General features: G+C 43.6%; 1 protein-coding gene across 1 annotated transcript in view; it reads left to right on the top strand.

Moving 5' to 3' along the window:
• LOC127552832 (uncharacterized) overlaps positions 1-24,078 on the top strand; it is a 42,595-nt gene that overhangs the window by 14,157 nt on the left and 4,360 nt on the right. Inside the window, exons 6-15 of the mRNA XM_051983094.1 lie at positions 2,540-2,584; positions 2,673-2,719; positions 2,817-2,866; positions 4,380-4,597; positions 4,688-4,938; positions 10,440-10,574; positions 13,304-13,442; positions 15,335-15,388; positions 15,657-15,737; positions 21,444-21,716. Coding sequence (XP_051839054.1) covers positions 4,702-4,938; positions 10,440-10,574; positions 13,304-13,442; positions 15,335-15,388; positions 15,657-15,737; positions 21,444-21,716 — 919 coding nt within the window. The 5' untranslated portion in view covers positions 2,540-2,584; positions 2,673-2,719; positions 2,817-2,866; positions 4,380-4,597; positions 4,688-4,701. The remainder of the gene's footprint in view (positions 1-2,539; positions 2,585-2,672; positions 2,720-2,816; positions 2,867-4,379; positions 4,598-4,687; positions 4,939-10,439; positions 10,575-13,303; positions 13,443-15,334; positions 15,389-15,656; positions 15,738-21,443; positions 21,717-24,078) is intronic.

Raw genomic sequence — 24,078 nt, 5'->3', positions numbered from 1 at the left:
GTAAAATGAGGTCCCCGTTTGCTGCCCCCCTGCCCGTGAGCATCCCTCTTCCTTAGAAGGCTCGGGGACCAAACTTGTTAGATCGAGAGTGAACTGAAGCTTACGTTGAACCTGGCAAGATTAGCAGTAGGGAGAGAGGTTTCTGAAAGGGCGATATGAAATCCTGGGCTGCAAAAGGAGCCCCCATTGCACTCAGTCAGTCAACAAGTAAGCACCTACTATGTGCAGCACTGTGCTAAATAGTGCAATATAAAGAAACATCAAAAAGTGGGCTTTGATCTCAAGGAATTCTCAGTCCAGTGGAGGAGATAGCCTGCAAATGATTGTGCTAAAAAGACAGCGGTGGGGCGTTCAGGGAAGGAAGGGAGATGGAGACCTGGGAAAGGCTTTCAGCAGAAGGTGGGAATTTGGTATTTGAGGGAAACCAAGGAAGTTGGGAATCAAGATAAGAAGGGGGAGCATTCCAGGCCTGGGGGCAGCCAGTCAGGAGGTGCAGAGTCTGGTTTGAGGAATAGCCAGGAGCCTGACGTTACTGGATCCAAGAGTCAGGAGATTTAGCCGTAGGGATAAGGAGGTAACAAGTTTAAACTGGAAAAATCGGCCTCTGTTTTCTGATCTGTGAAATGAAAAGATGGGAAGAAGTGGTTTCCAGGGCCCTTTCCAGCTCTCAGTCTGTTAACTTGATTCTGAAGAAAGGAGGAAAAGGTTTTCAGTTTTCTCAAGGTGAAATGTGCTTTTGAAAAAAAAAAATGGAGCATATTAAAAGAAAAAGTAATAGAAGGGGCCAGAAACTGTGGGGTCAGAAGACCTGGCTTCTAATAGTATGTTGCTGTTTACTAGCAAACTCCACTTCTTTGGGCCTCAGTTTCCCCATTTGTAAAACTAGCAGGTTAAACTCAATGTTCCTTCTAGCTTTAAACCTCAGATTCCTGACCTCCCCAAATGTGGATCCTTGGCCTGCTTGTCTTTAGATCCCAGGGATATGCTTTGAGGATTCCAAGGAAAATGGATGTGGGGAAATATGAGGAGGCATTGTTTGGCCGGGTAACAAGCATTTATTAAATACCTGCTGTATGCCAGGCACCGGGCTAAGCTTGGCAGATACACACACAGGCAAAAGTAGAGAGATCCTGCCTTCAAGGAGCTTACAGTCTAAGGGGCTTGAGAGTGGTAGTGACAGTGTGCAAAAGGGAGTTGGAAAACTGGGGGTCAGGTACTTCTGAGGGAGTCCAGAAAATCAGACTGAAGGTTGGTGGCTCATCCCGTGGCAGAAAACTGTGAGGGGCTGGAGAAGCTCTGGGCACTGAGGGGAGTTCCAGGGAGGGAAGCAACTGAGCCACGGAATCAAGGTCTGGAAGGTTAGAAGCAAAGCTGGGAGGTGGGGGAAATTAGGAGAATGTGGCACAATGGAGGGACCGATATTTGTAGTCAGGACCTGGATTATCACTTACCTGTGTAACCTTGATCAACCACTTCATCCCTTGGTCTCAGTTTTCTTCTCTGTAAAATGGGATTGGACTAGATCTTTAAGATTTCTTCCATTTTTTAAACCTTTAATAGTATTTTATTTTTCCAAATACATACGAAAATAGATTTCAACATTCACCTTTGCTAAAACTTGTGTTTCAGATTTTTCTCCCTCTCTCTACCCCCTTTACCCCCTTTCTCAAGATAGCAAGCAATCCGATACAGATTAAACATGTGCAATTCTTCCTAACATATTTCCATATTTGTAATGCTGCACAAGAAAAATCAGATCAAAAGGAAAAAAATAACAAAGGTGAAAATACTGGGCTGTGATCGCCATTCAGTCCCCATAGTCCTCTCTCTGGATGCAGATGGCCCTCTCCATCACAAGCCTATTGGAATTGCCTTCAATTGTTGAGTAGAGCCAAGTCTGTCACAGTTGATCATCACCATAATCTTGTTGTTGCTGTGTACACTGTTCTATTGGTTCTGCTCACTTCACTTAGCATCAGTTCATATAAGTCTTCCCAGGCTTTTCTGAAATCCATCAGCTCATTTTTCTTAGGGTCTCTTCCAATTCTAAATCTATGGTTTTATAATGTTTTGTATCGATACATTATTTGTATCTATTATAAATTTGTATCTATAAATTGCTGTAAAAATGAGGTATTATTAAAAAGCAACCATTTTGAAAATGATACATTAACTTGTATTCATGGTTGTAATGTAGAAATTTTAATTTTTGATCCACACCTATGATTTTTTTCCCTTTGGGAAACTCCAGGTATGGATAGTCCGAGGGTACCTCATAATAAACAGGGGATGGCTTGGTTTCCCTAGTTGGTACGTGGTAAAGTTTGAACCCAGATCTTCCTAGTTTGAAGTTCCTCCGTGTTGCCTGAGAGACATAAAATTGGCTTTCTGTCCTTTGGGGTGACTCGGACCCCTCCCTGCTGCTGACACTCGTGCCTTAGTCGGCTGTCCATATAAAGACTTGCATTGCATTGTGGGTATGAGAGAGTCTACGAAGCTTTTCTCGCGTGTTTACACGGCTTGTTTTTTCCCTTTACAGTGGAAGACCTGACGAAGGAGGGATTCCCGGCTCCTTTCCCATCAGGTACGGCCTCCGCTTGACAAGTGGTTCATTTTACAGAGCGTCAATAATATTCACAGAAAGTAAGCGAGATTTTCTCTCCATTATTTAGGGGTTGGCTGTTCTCCTGCACACTGTGGACACTGCATCACTGAGAATGTAAGTGGACTCAGGATCAAAGGGGCTTTTTTTTTTTTATTTTACAAAGAGCCTCCCCCAGTCATTGACCCCTGTGTGTTTATCTTTTTGTCTTTAGAAGCAGAATGAGCAGGTGGTGCCCAGACTGCTTTCCAGGGGACAATTTTTGTAAGTGATCCTGAATGTCATATTAGGGCAGCTTCATGATTTTTAAAGACTTTACCCTTATCTCAGATCAGAGAGTCTCCAAGGAATCATTAACAAGTCGTTATGGGGCCTTTCTGTGTTGTGTGGGATGGTGACTCGTACTCGAGGTTGGCCATTGGGCCCTCTGCCTCTGGTCTCTGTTTTTGGAAATCCTAGCCCACTCAAAGGCCGGCCCAAACGCTCTTTCCCCCAAAGACTTCCCTGATCCTTCCGCCTGGAGCCCGTGGCTCTTTGGGGCAGCCATTTCTCTGTTCCATTTAGTCTCATTCTGTTCCGGTCCAGTCTGATCCGCTTGCTAATTGTCCAACAGCTGGATATTAGCTTTGTTATTCTCTGCCTGGTTGGGAGGTGACCCGATGGCTCAGGAAGCAGAGGGCTTGGGCTTGGGCTTTGGGGTCGGGATCCTCTCTGTTTGAGCCCAGTCCCTGCCTGCCTCTGACACGGGCTGGCTGGGTGACCCTTGGCGAGCCCACGAGCCCCGGGCGCCTCTCTGAGAGCAGAAGGGACAGGAGAACTGTCCGTCCGTATCACGGGGGCAGGGCTTGGTTCTTCACCCGGAACCCATGGTGTTCCGTATTTGTGCAAGCATGTACATGTGTGCACACATGTGGGTGTGCAGATGCAGGTGTTCTGTGTCTACAGCCATGTGTGCTTGTGTCCTCATGCATTTGTGTTCTGTTATTTTGTTTTTAATTAGCAGTCTGGGGAGGGATCCATTTGCCTCACAGGGGGCCATGAGACAAATAAAGCTTATGAACTTCCGTGGTGGAGGGAGTTTCCACAGTGGGACTTTAGCCCCCTGACCACCTTTGAGTTCCAGATCTTATTTATTCCCCCAGATCATCTACTCCCTGCTAGACTGCCCCTCGTGTGAGGGCAGGGACCAAGACTTCATGATTTTAGTGCCTTTTCCATTTACCAAAGCAGGCACTTTTTCTGTGATTATTTCCAATTTCTCTTGGATATATATAGTTGTTTGTTTGTTGTCTCCTCCATGAGCAAGAACAATGACTGTTTTTTTTTTTTAGTCTTTCTTTGCTTCCCCATCACTTAATACGGTGCCTGATGTATCACAAACACTCAGTAAATGCTTGTTTAACGGACTGACTTTTTGGGATGTACAGACCATGATTTAATTGATGTAAAGAACCCCCATAACAAGTGCAGATCCGCCCCTGGTAGATGGCGCGTGGTCTTGGGGTATCACCTCGGGTTGCTCAGAGGTTAGGGCTGAGGCCATACAACAACCTGTTTCAGAGGGAGGACTTGAACCCAAGCCTCTTGACTCTGAGGCTGGCTTTCTAGCTTGTACTGCCTCAAACAGACACTTTGAAATGAGGGAATGAATTCTAATGAGACCATCCTCGGTCCTTGAAGTAAATTGAACATTTAAATAGCTTTTAAGCCATTTTTTCCATGAATAATAGAGACAGTTTTGAACTAAGTCACCGTTAACATAAAGTGTCTGATGCAGGCTGAAGCTGGACTGTGAGGGAACCTACCAGTGTGCCCGGACCGGCCTGATTTTTGAGGTCAACAAGAAGACTGACATCAAGTACTCAGTTTTGTCCTGGAGCAAATACGCCGACTTGGTGGTTAAGCCGTGGGTCGTCGGCGGACCCTTATTCGACGTCAAATGTGACCCCGCCATCCTCGTCTCCATCCAGTTTCCGCATTCCCTCTGCTTGGGCCGTAAGTGTCTTCAGGCCTCCTGTACCCGCTTAGAAGGACTTATGTCCGTGGCAGGCCGGCAGCCTAACAGCGCCTTTGCACCTCTTCCAGACCACGAGTCCCTGATGACGTTCAAGGTGTTCCACATCACCAAGTCCGGTCCCGCTCTGGAGTCCACCGTAGATCACTCCAACACCCACGTCAAGTGGCACGTGAGCTCCCTTTCTCCAGTTGGGCCCGTCATTCAGGCCCAGGAGACCGTGCAGCACCACGGGGCGGTGATTCTGTACAAAGTCATCGACAGCCATCCGTCCTTGTCCTTCCGCGTCTACGTTGCTACGAATAACGACTCCTTCATCAGGGTAAGGCCATTTCAAGCATCTCCAGAGTTCGGTTCCCCAGGGCATCCGTGGGCCCCTTTTAGCTTGTAGATACTCCTGTGCAATTCAACTTGATTGAGTCGGGCTCATGATACTTAGATCTTTGAGGGGGAAAAGGTGAGTGGCCTAAGTACAGAACCCTTTAGTCCTTAGACTTAGGGAACCTTAGGTTCCTCAAGGAACCGGAGTTTGCTAAGGGGGAATTACTTGGAAAAGTGGGCAATTCAGTGGTGGAGGAAAAGGCCTTTCCCCTAAACCTGGACTGGTTTGGGCATTTCTAGACCCCCTGGAAAGTGAGCCAAGGGAACTCTAGGCTAAGTCCAGGGTTGGAATTTTTTGAGATAGAGCCACCAAGGAAGATGGCAAGAAAAAAAAGCAAACCCAAATTTAAGATACTTTGATTAACAACAGCAAGGAGCCATCCAGACTGAGCTGGAAAGTAGCAGCCTGTTCTCCCCATTCTAGACCCTCCAGCCATGACTGGGAGCTCTGGAATCCACTGAGAATTTCTAACTATGTTTTGCCACCTAAGTGAGTCCCAGAGGCCCGAGGCTAGCGAGAACGTAAACGCGTGGTGCTCACTATGAATAGTCCATTTCAGGCCAACTTGATTTATCACGCTAGGACGTCATCTGTACAAAGGTGCAGATTTACTTCACCTTATTTGCCTCAGTTTCCTCATTTGTAAAATGAACCAGAGAAGAAAATGGCAAGTCAGTCCAGTATCTCTGCCAAGAAAACCCCAAATGGGGTCACAAAAAGCCAGAGACAATTGAAAAATGATTCAGTAACAATTATTTAGTGAAGGGAGCCTGTGTGGGGCAGGTAGGCGTCTCAGTATAAGCCATTTTTTGTGTTCAGGAGTGAAATATAGTTACTCATAATAACTTAAAGGTTGCAAAAAAGCAGTTACACTGGGTTCATGAGGAGTCAACCCATGGCTTTGGGGACAGTTTGGTGTATTCCAGAGGTCGATTTTCTAATCTATTTCTTGTCTGAGACATCACAACCGCTGTTCTTGGAGAGGGACTGGGGTGACACAGGACTTGGATGGGAGATTGTCTATCTCCATTCAATTTACCCTGAATTGGAGGCTGCTGCTGCTGCTTTTTTTTTTTTTTTTGCTGAGACATTTGGGGTTAAGTGACTTGCCCAGGGTCACACAGCCCGGAAGTGTTAAATTTGAACTCATGTCCTCCTGACTTCAGGGCTGGTGCTCTATCCACTGCACCACCCAGCAGCCCCCAATTTGGTTTATTCTTTCCATTTAGATGATTCTAGTCACATACATAGATTATAATTCTGCCCATCTCGCTTTGCCTTAGTTTGTACAAATCTTCCTATACTTCTCTGAATTCTTCTTATTCACTGTTGCTTTTTTTGAAATAGATTTTTATTCCTATCTTTGCTTTTGTATCAGGTAGCTTTTTCCTTGTATATTTCAGAGAAAAACAATCCTTATATTAAATTTTTTTTTTTTTTTTTTGGGGAGGGGGAAGAGGGAGAGAGGGAGAGGCATTTGAGGATAAATGACTTACCCAGGATCACACAGCTAGTAAGTTGAGTGAGGCTGGATTTGAATTCAGGTCTTCCTGATTCTAGGGCTGATGCTTTATCCACTGTGACATCGGCTGCCTCCCTCAAATTTTTAACAAGCGGGAAGAGCAATCCAGTAAAACCCATCAGTACTATTGAAAGAAACCTGATGGGAGATACAATGCTCGATAGCCATGGGCCCCCTGAGTTCTTCAGAGGGTCATCTCTTGTCCGGGGCCAAGAGTGTTGCTTCCCAACATCAAGTTCTGTGGCTGTTGTTCTTTCTGTTTCCATGGCTGCGATCACTGTGGGTACCATCTTCCCGGCTCTCTGTGCCTTGTCACTTTGCATCAGTTCACTTAAGTCTTTGTGTGCTTCTTGGTATTCATCATATTTGTCATTTCTTACAGCTCAAGAAGGTCTCATTACATTCATTTGCCATCCTTGGGCTTCCCATTCTCCAATCAATGGCCGTCTACTTTGTTTCCGGTTCTTTGCCACCACAGAAAGTCTTGCTAGCAATATTTTGTTGTTTGTGGGCACTTTTCTTTGTCTTTAATCTCCTAGAAGCCTGTACCTAGCAGTGGGAACCCTCGATTGAAGGGGTATGGACATTTTATGTACTTTTTTTTTTTTAAGTATAATTCTAAGTTGCTTTCCAAAAATGGCTGGGCCCATTCCTGGGCCCGTTCTGGTCCTTGCTGCCGCTTACCTTTTCAGAGCTCCGCTAACACTGGCCCTTTTCCTGCTTTGCTTTCTTTGCTGGTTTGCCATGTGAAATACTAAAAGGCACTTATTAAATATTTACTGTGTGCCAGGCCATGGGGCATATGTTCTGTCCATCACTCAGTCTTGATACATACATCAAACGTTAAATACATACATACAACATTAAAAAGACCTATGTCTTTCAAACTTCGAAATCATGTATTGAAAACCAAACACTTTTTGGGACTTCTGAGGCAAGGGCAGGAAATAATGATTTTATTATTAAAAAAAAAACAACAGCAATCAATCCAAGCCAGGTGATTTAGCCTCCAAATAAGAGGCTCTCCCTTTCTGACCTAGTCAGCAGTTAAACATATTGTTAAAAATTTGTTCAAAGATTTTTTTTTTAAATAAATCTCAGCAAAACCACTAAATGCTCAGTAGTTTGAGTGAAATGGGGAATCCTATGGGTTAATGAGAGAGTTGAATTATAGAAGGTTTTCCTTAAAATTGTGACTGTGAGTGCTGTGTAATTGTAATGATCAAGTTTGTCTCTAAAGAGAACAAGGCTCTCCTTTGCAAAGAGTGGGGGAGATAAGGTTCTGTATGTTGCATGTCCTGACAAATTCTTAGCTATTAACTAGTGTTGCCGAACTGTGTTTGTACTCTAATATTCTTTATTCTAACAATAATAGTAATAGCTTGCATTGATATTGCACTTGAAGTTTGCAAATCACCTCAGAAATTATCTCATTTGATGCTCACAATAACCTTAGGAGATAAGGTATCCTTTCTCTCCCCTACCTTTCTTTCTGTCTCTGTCTCTGGTTCTCTGTTTGTCTGTTACTCTGTTTTCTTGCTTTTACTCTCTATCCCTCTTTCTTGCTATTGCTCTCTCTCCCTCTTGTTCTCTCTCTCTCTTTCTCTTTCTCTATGTCTCTGTCTCTTTCTCTCGCTTTCACTCTCTGTCCCTCTTTCTTGCTGTTACTCTCTGTCTCCCTCTCACTTTTGCTCTCTCTCTCTCTCTCTCTTTCTCTTTCTCTTGTTTTTTTCACTCTCACTCTTGCTCTCTCACTCTCCAATAGTTGAGGAAACCAAGGCAGGTAGTGGTTAAGTGGAGGAGGGAAGAGGAGGAATATATTTGAAAATGAAGGTGATATGAAAACAAAAAGCAAACAATAAGAGATTTGTTTTTTTTTTTTAAAGAAAATAGATTAGCATGTGTTTATTAAAAATAAAACAACAAAAAAGCATAGTTTTGTTATTTTGGAATCAGCACTTGTATCTCTGCTGACCAGATAGTGGCTCCCTCCCAGGAACTCCCTCCTACTTTTCTGGATCTAATGTTTATGGTATTGGGGCCTCCTTTTGAATGCATGTGCCCCGAGGGCAGAACTCCTTGGGTTTTACTATTCTTGACGTCAGTTAGCTTGTCTAGCCCTTAATCAAAGTTGTCTAGCCCTTAATCAAAGCTAAGTTGCCCAACTGACCCAACTAGGTGAACTCCTTCATTAGCATATCAATTGTTAATGTGTTAGAGATGTTAAAAACTTTTCTTTCCCTTTTCAATCTGGTTAAGCAGCTCTGCCTTCTTATTCACAGAGTGATTTACTTGGGAGAATCTTCTCTGATAATCTGGCTGTACTCTGCAAACTTGCCTAGATAGAGATGCCGCAGATTCAGAATTTGTGACTTTGTGTTAATAAGGCGTTCCCCTTATTATTAACTAAGAAAAACAATGGAAAGAAGTTTTTTTTTTTTTTAAAGCTTTAAAAAGCAGCGTTGATGAAGTTAAAGTGAGGAATAGAGGCCCCCGGAGAGAGGTCTGGTTTTTTAAAGGAAGAAAATACACTGAGGAAGGAAGTGCGTTTCATCTGTTATTTTTAGGGTTTGTGGGTTTGGGGCCCTTTTCTTCCTAGGGTGACTTTTCCTGTTAGACAGAGAGGAAAAGGTAGCCCTGACCTTTGCACTCGGGAAACCTGGTTGTTGGGTCCTAGCTGTGACTCCACTGCTGCCCTGCTGCCACCTTGAACCACTTCCTTATTTGTAATCTTGGAATAATTCTCTCATCCATCTCTCTCCTCCTAAAATAGGCAGTTAGGTGGTACAGTGAATAGAGGGTCTATTTGGAGAAAGGAAGGAGTGAGTTCAAATATGACTACAGATACTGTGTGACCCTGGGCAAGTCACTTAACTCTATTTGCCTCAGTTTCCAAAATGAGCTGGAGAAGGAAATGACAAACCATTCCAGAGTCTAACACCAGGAAAACACCAAATAGGGCCACAGAGAGTCAGGCCTAACTAAAATGACTGAACATCAGCCTGGCCCTTCTGCTGACTATGAGAGGAAAACGAAACAAGAGATCAGTTCCTGAGTAGAGAGACCCAGAAATAAAGGTAGATCTTTCTATTATTCTGTCTGGCACCTTCCATCCTGGGAGCCTGCAGTGAAGAAATACCACTCAGGCTGAGAAGCAGTAAGACCTGGAGACAGGGAGGTATCCTGTAAACCCAAATCGAAATCCCGCCTCTGGCCCATCTTGGCTGTTTGATTCTGGGCAGGGAAGCCCTGTCATCCCTCAGGGTTCTAGGCAACACCTCTAGGATGATACATTGCCGAGTCTACACTGGGAATAAGGATTAAATCAAAAGGTTAATTGAATTAGAATGGCAATACCCAGTGCTCATTCACAGCCATACTCTAGAAAAGGGAAAGCTACTAAAATATAGAGACCTAGGCAAAGAAATCAAAGCCACAGTGGAGACGGACTGTTCCTTCCTTTTTGTCCTGTCTGCCAAAGACGAGTTACCATCCCAATCCTTGTGTCTCATTACAAAAACAACCGTTGTGTTCCAGAGAATAGGTCGGTAGCAGGAATCCTAGCAGAATGGCTACTCCCTGCCCTTGGAGCATTTCTCTCCAAACGCCACTGAAAAAAAGGGGGGTTGAAATCACGATGATGACATCCTGGCGATGACAATGACCTTGTCCACAGAATTCTTCCCTCATCATTCAAGGACCCCTTCCGAAGGCTTTAGTGTGAGGGTCCGAGGAGCTCCGGAGGAAACGGGCAGCTTTCTCGGCTTCCTTGTCCCTGAGTTCCTGGACACTGTTGCTAGCAGCAGCAGGAAAGGCCGGGGTGCTGAGAACAGGTGCTTTTTGGCTCTGTTCTCCCTTTAGAGGTCCTTCCGGGGTCATCTCCGATGAATTCCAGCTTAATTCCTGTTTTCCCCTTTAGGATATCGCCAAAGCTGTCAAACACTCTTCCAAGAAATTTATGAAGATTGACAAGCCTCCCGTGTGTCTGAAACTGCTGGAGAATGGGAAGCGGTACCGCCTGGTCAGTGAGCCGGAAGCCGAGATCACCCCGGAGGTTGGTGACGTCTTTAGGTTCCATAAAACTGAAGGGGTCACTTTGGGGTCTAGTATATAACTTTCAAATAACCAGCATTTAGAGTCAGGAAGACCTGAATTCAAATTCAGGCTCAGATATTTGCTAGCTAATGTGACGCTGGCCAAGGTACTTAATCCTTCTGCCTCAGTTTCCTCAACTGTAAAATGGAGATAATAATAGAACCTGCCTCCTATGTTCTGAGTATCAAAGGAGATATTTATATATACTTGTATACAAATATATTTATATATATTTGTAATCCTTAAAGTGACAGTTATTGTTGTTACCATTATCCCTAATTGTCTTGAATTGACTTTTAAAACATAGAAAATGAATTTTAGACTTCACTTTCTCTTTTTGGTTTCCCCTCCCTCCTCCTTTTAGTTAGGGTTTAAATTAATTAAATTCCTTTAAAAAACCACTTAGTTTCAAATGAATTAAAAACTGAAGAGCAATGGGCTGTTGTATTCATTACTTGTATCAGGAGCTTAGGGTTTGGAACTCTGTTTTTCCCTTTAGTATTTATGGGATCTTTGCTAAGTCATTTAACTTTTCTGTGCTAAATCATTTAACTTTTCTGAGACTCAGTTGTTCCATCTGCAAAATGAGGAAATTGGGCTTCCAGCTTCAATCTGTGGTTTTGTGATAAAGGTAGGAGAGACTGGGGAAGGGAGGAAGAAAAGTCGTTTGGAGCTTCTGTTGACTGGGCCATTTGACCAAGAATCACCTTGATTTCTTTGGTCATTTGCCCCCCAGAATGGCCTCAGATTTCCTTGTTTCTTCAAGTGGTTTTTTAAAAAGAGGTTTTTGTTCCCTTTATTCCTAGCCTAGCCTCCTTTATTCCTAGACGATCCCTACTCCATCCCCTCACTTGCTTTCCAAAAGTGTCCTGAGAGTACTTTGATCTATGACAATGGAACTTTTTACAGAGCATCTGCATGGACCTGGAGATCTAGAACCAGAGCTTGCTGTTTAGCTTTTTATTCCTTAGAATTGTAAGGAACACCCAGATTCCAAATACATTGCCAGTTGCCATAAATAAGCTCTTCTGTGACGTGAGAAAAAGCTGAATATTTTACAAAAACTGAATTTGAATTAGGTTGGGAAGATTGATAAAATAATAGAAAAATAGGATGTGGTTACAGCAGGTTGGGCAGGTGCAAAACTTCCCTGTAAGAAAGACATTTTCTCCCGGTGCTTCAGATGGCGTGCAGAATTGTGTATAATAATATGATGTTCTCTAGGAGCACCACAAAATTAGAAGGCCGAAACCCTGATCCTACTTTTGGCAACTCATTAGAAATATTATGTAAAACTTTGAGAAGGTTCCTATGAGCATGGAGTCCCAGAAAGTAAAAAACAGTGAGTTAGGGAGAAAGGGAAAGATAGGGAGTTCCATCGATCAATTGGTTCTGAAACCACTTAAATATACCGACTTGCTATTTCCACCCTGTCCATAAAAACACCACACTATGCTTTGTAGTAGATTGAATGCTAGATTTGAAGTCACAAAGACCTGAGTTCAGATCTTGTCTCAAAAATTTTACAAGCTATGTGAATTTGGGCAATTTATTTAATTTATTTGAGTCTTAGTTCCATACGCATAAAATGAAGAGTTTGGATTTGATGTTTTTTTTTTTTTAATCTCCCTTTCAGCTCTAAATATACAATCTTGTGACCAGATATTCCATCATATTTTTTCTCCTCTGTTTTCTCTTTTTTCTCATTATTATTAATTATCTAATTAATTATTAATAATTCTCATTATTTAATATTTTATTTTACATGTAAAAACAATTTTAACATTTTCCCCCAAATTTTTGAGTTCCAAATTCTCTCCTTCCCTTTCCTTCCCCCCTCATTGAGAAAGCATGCGGTTTGACATAGGTTACACATGTATAGTCATGCATAATGCATTTCTCCGTATTCTGTGAAAAAAAAAAAAAAAACCAAGACACAAAATCCAATAAAAAATAAATTAAAAAATCCAACAAAAAATAAAGAAAAAATGTACTTGATTTGCATGTAGGCTCTTGTGAGCTTGCTTTTTAAAAATACCTATAGATATATTTCAGTAACGACATTACAAAGGTGCTTTTAGTTTCTTTTGTAGTTTCACTTGTTCAACACATAATAGATAATTGATTTTCGTTGTAATCTTTTGTATTTTATTTAATGTATTTTAAAATTCTCTGGGAAGAGATCTGGAAGGTTTTCTAGGCTCCTAAAGAGGGGTCTATGATCCAAAAAAAAGGAGAATTGTGTGGGAAAGGGACATGCTAAAAGGAATATGGACGATTGGGTCAGTTGTCATTTGTTCTCTCACGAGGACAAATTGTTTTCCTGAATGGTTAGAGCAGTAAAGCTCAGTTTTATGGGCCTTTCTTCCCACAGCCCTTCCAGTACTGACTCTTAGCATCTTTTCTCAACTTTGCTAAAATTTGATCACTTTGGCCACGGTGCATTTGTGGCTCTAGCCTTACACAATGCCCTCAGTGATGTGTTTTGCTGTGAATAAGCATGTTTTTTTTCCCCCTGAGACAATTGGGGTTAAATGACTTGCCCAGGATCACACAGCTAGGAAGTATTAAGTGTCTGAGATCAGATTTGAACTCGGGTCCTCCTGACTTCAGGACTGGTGCTCTACCCACTGTGCCCTCTAGCTTCCCCAATAAGCGTATTAAAAAAAAAATTATTTTGTCTTATAGGAAATTGAGTTTGTCGATGGTTCCCTTCTGAAGTTGAAAAGTTACATCGAAGTCTTTTTGGAGCAACCTTTGGAGTTCAAGTTGTCTTTGGTCGAGATGGAGTCTGACGAAATTGTTTGGAAAGCAAAACTCCGAGAATGTGAGTGTTCCTCCTGTTGCCTGAGGTTTGTTTGCTTCTTCTGGAGGGAATTAGTGCTTATGTTAACCTAGATTCAGGTCCTGCCCCCAATACACCTTGACTGTGGGACCCTGATTCTAAGCAGCCTCTGAAAGTTATATGCTGTAGAAAAGGCATTGACAGGTCCTGTCCCTTTTCCCGTCCCTTTTAATGAGCTCTCCCTGTAATATTTGGAATTCGGATCTTTAAATGTGGACTCAGAACAAGGTCCCAGAGGACAGAAATAGGAGTTTGCCTTGAAAATGAGTAGATCCTTTGAAAAGGGGATTGGACTGTTTGAGGAAGTCAGGAAGCTCTTGCTAGGATGGGAGAGGGGGAAGGAACAATGATCCCTGGTCTGGATGATGGATTCTTGGTCATGATGATCACAAAGATCCATTCTAATTTTCCAAATACTCTTATTTTAGAAAGCTGTTTATTCTGATTTTCAGAGAATCCTTTCCTTCAAGTCCATGTATAAACAGTTAAATCCTTATATGATACAAAGAATCACTGGATAACGAATCAACAAACTCCCTTTTTGTCCTTGCAAATAATCTAGTTTTTAGTTACTTAGTCTTTAACTCTTAATTCATATAATAAATGCCTACAACAATATAGAATCTCTTCTTGCTTATAAGCAGGAGAGTCTGAATTTTTACTTATTTTAATCAACAGTGTTTGCTTATGTCGCTGATCAATTGAACATTTGTTGATGTATTGTTTTCCTTGTCGTTTCTAGATTTGCATAAAATAAACTTAGAATAAATGACTATTTATCACTCAGTGCCATTTCTATGGAAATAATATGCACAGACTGTATAATATTAGCAGCAACAGCCGAAGGAAAACGATGAAATTTCATTCTTTATTCAGTGAATAATCGCTTTTAAGTTGGGGGGAATGGAGCTAAAGGGACTTGCATAAGAAAATTTCTTAATGGTGAGATGTGAACCCTTACTATCCTATTCTTTTTGTTCAAAAGTCAATTCATTCATCAAGTTTTTCCAAAAGTTTTAGGGATTTCTATCAAATGGATCCAGAGAAAAGGGTTTCATTTGAAGCTTGAATTGAACTAGAATGGTCTGCCCAGTTCCGTGGGAGAAGCAAAAACAGTTTGAGGATTATGGCTTCCCATGGACAAAGGAGTTGGTTTTCAGGGAAGCTTCGAGGAAGGAAGAATGTCCATTCCCAAAGCTGTCTCAGTTCCAGCTCCCAAACCCACCTCCCATCTGGTGTCCTTGCCCGTACAGGAAGGGGCCGCAGCAGGGAAGCAGATTAGGTAGTGGAAACCGTGCCGGCCGTTAGCAGGTGACTGGCTGCTGAGAGGCAATCGACAGGCTCCTGGAAATGGGGGCAGAGGATTTCAAGTATAACTTTCCATTTTAAGAGTCGAACTAGTTCAAAAGTCAAATCCAGAATGACTTGAAATATCAGATCCAGAGGCTGGGCCGGAAAGCACTGCCTAATTTGGGGAGTAATGGTCCAAAGTCGGGGAGAAGTCCACAGAGAGCTAGATGAGGAAAGTGTCCCAGAGAGGGAGCGGGGTGCCCGTAATGGCTTAACTCCCTTCAGCAGACATTGAGGAAGGCCCCAGTGGGTGCAGAACCCAGTGATGACTTGCTGCTTCCTGCAGAGTCAGCCCAGGGCCAGCTGCGTGTGAGATAGCCCCCTTCCCATGGTGGAAATCCAGTGGTGGTTTCCGGGACATCCTGCCGACAAGCCAGTAAACGCAAATCAAGCTCAGATTGTTACTCTTCTCCCGGGAGCATGGGGTTACTTCCACTGCCCTGGCAGCTCCTAGTTCCCCAGTTCCTCTCCGAAATGCTTTTTCTTTCCCTTCCAAAGATATTCATCTTTGAATGTTTTAACAGGTGACTGGGTCCAACATGATCAGAACCAGAATATTCAGAAAAACAACACAAACAGTAAGTTACCACCTTGCATCTATGGAAAAACCCCAAATTTCTTTCCTTCTGCCATCCTGCACAGTGTCTGATCTCCTGCCCTAATGTAAAAGGATGGCAAGCGTTGCTTGAGATGGGGCCTGGGGTGGAGGTGAGGGGGAGGGACCTTCTATCTCTTCTCCTGAATCATTCTGTAATTTGTTTCTCTCTGAATCTTGACTTTGTGCTCCGGGAGGAAAAAGGGTGAAGGTGAAATCAAGAAATGAAAGATCATTTGTTTTATCTTTAGTTAACAGAAGACGGAAAATGAGCGACAGTTTACCTGATGAGGAGAATTACGTGAAAAGAATAAAGCAAATTGATACTTCAGGTGTGTAAAACTTTTTGTTCCGTTTCAGGGCTCCTGCTCATCCCCATGGCCCCAGTGATCCCTCAGCTCATTTTGTGGCTCAGAATTTCTGTCTCTCTCTCAAGCTGCCCTTCCCACTTCTGCCTCAGTGGCCTTCTAAAACGTCAGCCTTGACTCCATTGTCTCCCTGCACAAACTCTATCCGCACTCCCATAAGCACTCACTGGCCTTGAATAAAGTCTGAACTCCTCAGTTGGGAGTGTAAGCAAACATGGGTTTGCTCGCCATGGCACCCAGCAGGCCCTGCCTCTTGCCAAACAGAGCCCCTCACCAGCGCCCTGAGCAAACTGCCCTTCTCCTGCTTCTGTTTCTCTGTGGAAATCTTGCCCATCTCAAATGCCACATGCTTTTTCAAGATGCTTTCTCTACCCTGCAGTCCCTCCCAGAAGTTCTTGTTCTCTCTCTCCCCTTTCTTTCCTTCTCTGTTCCTTTCCCTCTCTATTCCCCCTCCCTTTGTCGCTCTCCTCTCTGTCTCTATCTCTTCTCTCTCTCTCTCTGTCTCTTGTTTATCTCTGTCTCTGTCTTTCTGTTTCTTTCTTTCTCTGTCTCATTTCTCTGTCTGTCTGTCTGTCTTGGTTTCTGCCTCTTGTTTCTCTCTGTCTGTCTCTGTCTCTCTGTCTTTGTCTTGTTTCTCTCTGTCTCTTTCTGTCTCTCTGTTTCTTTTGTCTCTCTCTCTTGTTTTTCTCTCTTTCTCTATCTCTGTCTGTCTCTGAGTCTTTCTCTCTTCTCGTCTGTGTCTCTCTCACTCCCCTCCCCCTTTCCCACTCTGCACTCGCCACTCTGGGCTCCCCAAGCTCTTGCTTAGTGTCTCTTTTATGGCACTTGGTCGTTTGGTGTCCACCTGTTTGTGATCTTATCGAGGTTTTCTTGGCAAAGGTCCTGGCGTGATTGGCTGTTTCCTTCTCTAACTCATTTTACATGTGAGGAAGCGGAGGCAAGCAGGGGGGAGTGACTTGCCCAGGCGCACAGTCAGTGTCTGAGGCTGCATTTGAACTCAGAGAGGAGTCTTGACGCCCTCTAGTGGCCCCAAGAACCAGATTTTGTTTTCCTCATGATTCTTCCTACATCTTTTCCTGATTTAACATCTGAGTCTCTTGTATAAAAAGGACTTCTTGTTTTGATCATTTTAACAAATAATCAAGAAGCGTCAGGGGCTCTCGGCAGTGAGCGTGCTAGGAAATGTTCAACCATCGGCTCTCCCCGTTCTCCCAAACGTGCGCTTGACAGACTTAAACGTTTCTCTGCTTTAATTACATTTTTCCTATCACTTTCTGAAATATAGACAATAACAAAATTAATCGAAGCCTGATATGGAGCGATTGCCAATTTCTGAGGTGCAAACGTTCACAGTGAAAATTTAACATTCGGCTTCCCACTCTGAGCTCCCTCCGGCTCACCCCTAGCAGATAGATTGCTGGACCTGAGTTCACTTCTGGCTTCAGATACTCCACTCAGTTTCACTCAGCCTCAGTTTCCTTATGTGCAAAATGAGAATTCTACTAGCGCCTGACGCACAGGGTTTGAGAAGGGAGAGATTCAGATGGAAACATAAACACCAGCTGTCAGGATCATGATTATCATCATCATCTTCATGATTCCTGAGTGTCTTGCAGACCCTAAGGTAGGCTGGAAAAACAAAGATAAAAATGAACTTGTTCCTGTCTCAGGGAGCTTTTAGTCAGCTTTCTTTCCTGTATGCCCCACAGTACCTCGCCACGTCTTGCACATGGCAGGTGTGTCTTGCACATAGTAGGAGCTTACTCATTTTTTTGTGGGGAGTTGGTTGTTATTTATTAATAAAAACTGAAGTAACATTTTCTCGTTTGTTTTTCGGAGGCAGTTAGAATTATTCCCGGCCAATCAGCTAGTAAGTGTTAGATGTCTGAGTTCAAGTCTTCCTGACTTCAGAGCCAATGCTTTATTCACTGTGAAAACACGCTGCCCCTATGAGGGACATTTTAAAAACAACTCGGTCTTGTGACAGGCCTTTCTGGGCCAGTACAACCTGTTTTGAGAGACTGTTGTTTAATTCTTTGAAAAATGTGCCCCTGGGGGCAGCTAGGTGGCGCAATGGATAGAACACCAGACCTGAAGTCAGGAGGACCTGAGTTCAAATCTAGCCTCAGACATTTATTTAACTTCCTGGCTGTGTGACCCTGGGCAAGTCACTTAACCCCAATTGCCTCAGGGGGGGAAAATGTGTCCCAGAACTCAGCAGTTTTGGGCTGTCCATGCTTGGGCTTTTCTCTAACTTCCTGAGGGTCTATTAACAGAATTAATGAATGCTCTTGATGCCCAATTTTTCAAAAGTTAAGAAATGGGATCATTCTGGTGTTTAGGGAAAAAAAAAACTGTTAGGCAGGCAGCTTAAGTAGTTCTAATTTCTATCTCGGTTTTTTTTTTTTTAAATTTTACCCACCCTTTTGGGAGGTTTTAAAAGTTAGAAATATCCCAATTCGTATAAATAGGATTAAAATAAGATTTTCAAATTATGAGTATAAATAGAAATAATTAAATGATGAGAATTACAGCTCAGATTTGTCTTTGCTTTCCCAGTTTGGGGACATAAGTGTTTAGAAGGGACTTGGGGCTTAAGCTGCCCGATCTTGGTGGTCTACAGGGAGGAAATAATCTTGGGGACCCTGGTGATGGTGGTAAGGAAGTGCCTTGTGTCTCTCTCTGTCTCTCTCTCTCTGTCTCTGTCTCTTGTTTCTCTCGTGTCTCACGTGATCCTCATGTTAAGCCTGTGGGTAGGAAGGGCCCGGATATTATTATCCCCATTTTGATGGTCAGAAAACTGATGTCTAGAGACCATATAGATGAGAAGTTGAGAACTGAGCCTGGAGCCCAGGGCTTTGAAGGCGCCTGCTTCAGGGGGCGGAAGCCTGGATTTGGGGTCAGAACCTGGGTTCAAACCCCAGCTTCGGTGATCGCTGCCAGGGTGAGCTTGGACAAGTCAGGAACCTCTCAGGACTCCGCTAAATCTGACATTGAGACGTTCAGGAAGAAAGGAGGGATTTGGTGCAGGGGGGCTCCCGGCTCTATTTCAGGCAGCCGCAGCCAGGGGGCTCTGGGGCAGAGGGGCGCAGAGATGGCCTTCGTGTCAGAAAGATGCGGCAAAATGCCCTCTTCTCTGGGCCAGGCACGGGCACGTCGCTTACTGCCCTGGCAGCTCCCTTAAAAGCTGCGGCAGACCTGAGCTCCATTGTCAGGGGCGTTCCTCACGGGGAGACCCCTACTGGAAAACTCTCACACACAGTCCTACAAGTTTTAAGCAATTGCAGCTTAAGCCTGTGTAAAGTCCCGGTTAGCCCCGAGTCAGCCCGAGTCAGGATCAGCAAAAGTGCTCGGTCTTTATTCTTGGTCTTTGGGGGAAGGAGTGGAGGGAATGGGCGCAGGATCTCCCCGACCTCCCTCCTCCTCACCCACAGGCAATGTGACTTCCGCTTGTCTCACTCCCCCCTCCCCCCTCCCACAAGTCTCTGCGCCATCCCAGGACAGTGGGCAGGGCCATTTGCCAAGCATATGCTAATATTGCCCAATGGGTAATGAGCCTTAAGCGCTGGGCGCTGTCCCACCTCAGTGCGTGACCTCCGAGTTTCAGCGCCTACGGGCCTGCACTAAGACTTTTGGGACTGTGTGTCTGTCTATGTGCAGGAACCCCCCCTGACGGAATGGGCTGGGGCAGCTCCCACAAAATGAGGCTTTATCTATTGGGGGGTGGGGGGGGGAGGGGGAGACAGAGCCGAGACAAACAGAAGGACCTGTCCAGGGTCACACAGCGGCGTTTGTGAAGGGGGGTGTGATTGCTGGTCTCCCCGGCGCTGACGTTTTTATAAGTGGACATTATACGGAAATATAGAAATGATGTCATCGGAGTATCTAGAGCCAATTTTGTTAATGTCTTTTGGTTTGCTGTCCCCTGTACTTCCCATTGTCTCCCCCCAGTCCCTACAGAGAACCTTCTCATAAAATATAAAGGAAGAAAAAAGCTCCAGGAACCCCCCTCCCCCCAGTCTGACGGTCTCCGCCCCCACTTCTGCAAAGGCTGAACCGGGGGCGGATTCCCGGACCCCTCCCCAGCCCCCCTTGACCATTATGGGCTAACGTTGATATCGTGTCCCAGGGTGAGGGGAACGAAGGAGCCGCTAGAGGGCGCTGTGTCCTCTGTTATGGTTCGTTTTTTTCCTCCCCTTGCCCAAGAGAGCGGCGGCCCCGGGCCTCGGGGCGGACGCCGCGGGGCCTCCTTCCTGACCCGTCGGGAACAGTTTTCTGCAGGGGAGGAGGGATATTAGGGAGGGCCGGATCTCGTTTCTTTTTCTTGCTGCAGTCCCGGTAAAAGTGGGTCCCGGGGAGAGGCCCCTGGTTGTAACTGGGCCTTGAGGGAAAGGGATGCTCTAAATCTCCTCGGGCCACCGAGTCAGCGCGCTTTTATCTAGCGGCGCCTCAGGCCGGGAGGATCCCTAACAGCCGGGAAGGGAGGCCGGGATGGGGTTTCTCTCCTTCCCCGCGATGCCGCCCTCAGAGTCACGGGGCCCTTGGGGTCCCGGCAGCTTCCCGGCCGGGAGGGGTCTTCTTCCTTCCGCCGTCGTGGCTCCCTGGGGCAGCAGAGGGCTGAAGCCCGGGGGCCCCTTCTCCGAGCAACGTTTTTAAATGCGTAAAACTACACTAAATACGGTTGTTAAAATAGTTTCAAAAACTAGATTTTAGGGTCCTGGCTCAGGGCCCTTTAATTTGCCGGGTTCGTCAGGCAGAGCAGGCGACTTCTCAGCTGGCCTGAGAGCCCCGAGTTTGCTTTGCCCCTCGTAGGCGCATCTTCCATTGGCTCTTCCACGAGTAGCTGAGAAAAGCCGTCCCTGCTCATGGTTTTGCTATTGCTCGGTCATTTCAGGCTTATCCAACTTGGCAAAGACCCTGGCGTGGTTTTGCTGTTTCCTTCTCCGCCTTGTTTTACAGATAAGGAAACTGAGGCAAATCGGATTATATTTAAGTGACTTGGCTAGATTTGGACTCAGAAAGAATCCAAGACATCCATCCATCCATCCATATATATATATATGAAATATGGAAAATGGTGGCCTTGTACGGGCCCTGCCAGCCTCACTCTCTTCCTATTGCCTGCATATACAGGGTGGCAGGCTAAGCTTCTGGTCTAGAAAAGGCCAGCCAACATTGACCTCGGGCCTTACAGTTTGCAAACCCATTTCTATCCACTTATCTTGTTCTATCATAACACTACGAAGTGGGTGCTGTTATTATCCCACTTTACAGATGAGAAAATGGAGGGCACCCCTAGTCTCAGAGGCGCTCCTCATCCCCAGTCTGGTGCTTTCCCCTCAGCAGCACAATGAAGGCGTTTGCACAGTGGGGACGTACCCCCTCCCAATCCCTTTTAATGCGAGGGCCTCCCCTCTGTTGATTATTTCCTATTTATTGTTTCCATCTTGTTCGCACGTTGCCTCCTCCGTGAGCCTGTGAGCTCCTTGAGAGCGGGGATGACTTTTGACCTTCTCTGTATCCCCGGCCCTTGGCCCAGTGCTTGGCAAACAGTAGGCACTTAGCAAATGATTCTGGACTGACTTTAAGGGAATCTATTTTCACTATAAATGGTTATAGGTGATCAGTGGGGAGTCGGAGCCCCTCGCTCAAAGTCTCCTCCGTTTTTAGATCTCATCAAGAAGACTGAGATGCTGTCGGATAAACAATTGATGACTCTTGCCAAGAAATTCGGGACGGAGTGGATTGAAGTCGCCGTCGCCAACTTGGGGTTAGAAATTGCGGACATCGACACCATTCAGGAAAAGTTTGACGACATTACAGTTTGCAAGTTCAGAATGCTGAAGAAATGGCAAGAGAGGGAACGGAGTAATGCGACGCCTAAGAATCTCTACAACTGCCTGGAAAGTGATGCTTCCATTGAGGTCCTCGATATCCTCAAAGGTACGTGGAAAAGATCCAGGAATTACAGGTCACCCTTCCACATCTTGCTGGTCGGGGGCGGTGCCTCTGGGAGCTAGAAAATCTGTATAAAATTTTTTTGGCTTACCAGAGAAGAAGTCTGAATTATGAGGGCATTAGAAGATAAAATATGTTATAGAATATTATACATATAACACATTTCTGAATTTCTAAACTTTTTCTGTCATCTGTGACTTCCTTAAAACTCCTCCCAAAGTAATTTCATGTACTGACCTGCCATATATCAAAAGTATGATGGGGAAAGTCATAGTGTACTTAAAATCAAAGAGATCTTTATAGGTAACAAATACGCAAAGTATATAAAGGACTTTGCCAATAAATGTTGACCTTTTTGTATTTTAAAGTTTGTTATTGTAATAAATACTTTAGTAGAATAAACAATGAGCTAATATAGAGATGGATGAATAGAGCTCTTTGAGCATGACGGGGGTCTGTAGGACTGAAGATAACTGCTGAATTATACACACACACACACACACACACACACACACACACACATATTTACATACACACAGATATGCATTTTTTTTTTTAATTTATTGGTTGCACCTTCCTAATTCCTCTGGCCTATGGATATGATGTTGGTTTCTAAACTTTATGCAGCTCCATCCTTTCCCCCTTTTTTGTAGAAAAATTTTCATATTCCTCCCTAATTTTTCATTTAAAAAATCCAGATAGTTTTATTGCTTACTTTCCGGATTTCTCTACTTCATTGCCCACCATTTTCTCACATGGAAGAAGCCTCTGGCCTTTGGCCCTCTCTAGCGATTGGCGAGTCTGGACTGCCATTTCATGACACTCCCAGATACTGATCGCTTCATTTTGGGGACTACCCCTCACTCTCCTTCCTCTCTTTCAGTCTTGTCTTTTTAATTGTTATCTTCTCCCATTAGAAGGTAAAACTTCTTGCCTTTTGTTGCTTCTCCTTGTAACCTCAGCCTTTAATCCCAGACTGACAAATAGTAAATGGCTAATAAATGCTCTATTCGTCCATCTCTATATTAGCTCATTGTTTATTCTACTATAGTATTTATTATAATGTTATAACAAGCTTTACAATACAAAAAGGTCAACATTTATTGATAAAATCCTTTATATATTTTGCATGTCTGTTACCTATAAAGATAATAATCATCATAATAATATTGATGATATGAATAAGCTTGTTTATGGCACTGAGTGTTTCAGAATTAATGTTAGTGTCATAGATCCTGCTAATGCCATTTCAGCTTATAATTGAGATCAATATATTGTCTTAACAGCCAGAGCAGAATATCCCTTCATATTTGTCCCTGACAAATGGGCTCCTTGTCAATTCCAGAAAGATCAGGGGTTTTAAAATGAATTAATTGTTTTTCTGTTAGCTGTTGAGTAGCTGGTGTTCTACAGTGCTATGTCAGGGAATTCTTCTGTTTTATTTGTGGAGTAGATATTTATAAAATTAGGATATATGGTATTTATTTCGCAAATATATTTTCTGTGTCAGCATTTTTATAACTACAGAAAGAAAGGAGAACAAAAGGGGAAATGATAGTACAACATTGACAGGTGCCAACAGTAGCATGAGGCTTCAGTCCTTGGTCCCCTGACCCTGGATTAAGGTTTTTTAACCTGAGATTTTGAAACTTGGGTTTTAAAAAAACATTATATGTATGTATGTATGTGTATATATATGTGTGTGTGTGTGTGTGTTTGTATATATCTATACATTTATATAAATTTGAATTCAGTATCATAGTTTCCTATATGTTTTATATATTTAAAACTATTACTCTGAGAAGATATCCACAGGCTTCCCTAGACTGGCTGCCTAAACAATCCAGGATAATAAAAAAGATGTCTCACATTTGGTTTTCAATTATAGATTCATCATTTCCCCCTGTCATTTATATGATATAAGATAAAAATTTAGATAAAATACTGTTTGAAATCAAGACAGGCCAAAAAGTACTATTCCCCTTTCTTATTTTTAAAGTTACATTGGAAACCCAAAGAAATGTTTCAGGACTACGTGGTGGGTACCACATTGCTTTTTCCTTTATTTCTCATCTGGTGTGATGGATGAAGTTAGAGCAATCTGATTCATCATTTTAACCTCTTATCCTTGGGCACCAAATAGATTTTGAATAGCTCAGTAGTGATGGAACTTGTGGAACACAGAAGCCTTTCACAATATAAACCATGGGGATGAATTTGATTTGGAGTTTTGAATAAATTTCTCTTCATTTTTCTCCAAAAGACACCCATCCTAAATTGATTATATGTTATTATGTTATTTTTCTTTTTTTAAACTATTGTCTGTGGATTTTTCAGCCAAAGGGTC

Source organism: Antechinus flavipes, chromosome 3 (genome assembly GCF_016432865.1).
Source record: "Antechinus flavipes isolate AdamAnt ecotype Samford, QLD, Australia chromosome 3, AdamAnt_v2, whole genome shotgun sequence".
In the NCBI taxonomy this organism is placed as follows: domain Eukaryota; kingdom Metazoa; phylum Chordata; class Mammalia; order Dasyuromorphia; family Dasyuridae; genus Antechinus; species Antechinus flavipes.
Note: the sequence above shows the minus strand (reverse complement) of the source record. Positions and strands in the feature narration are given on the sequence as shown.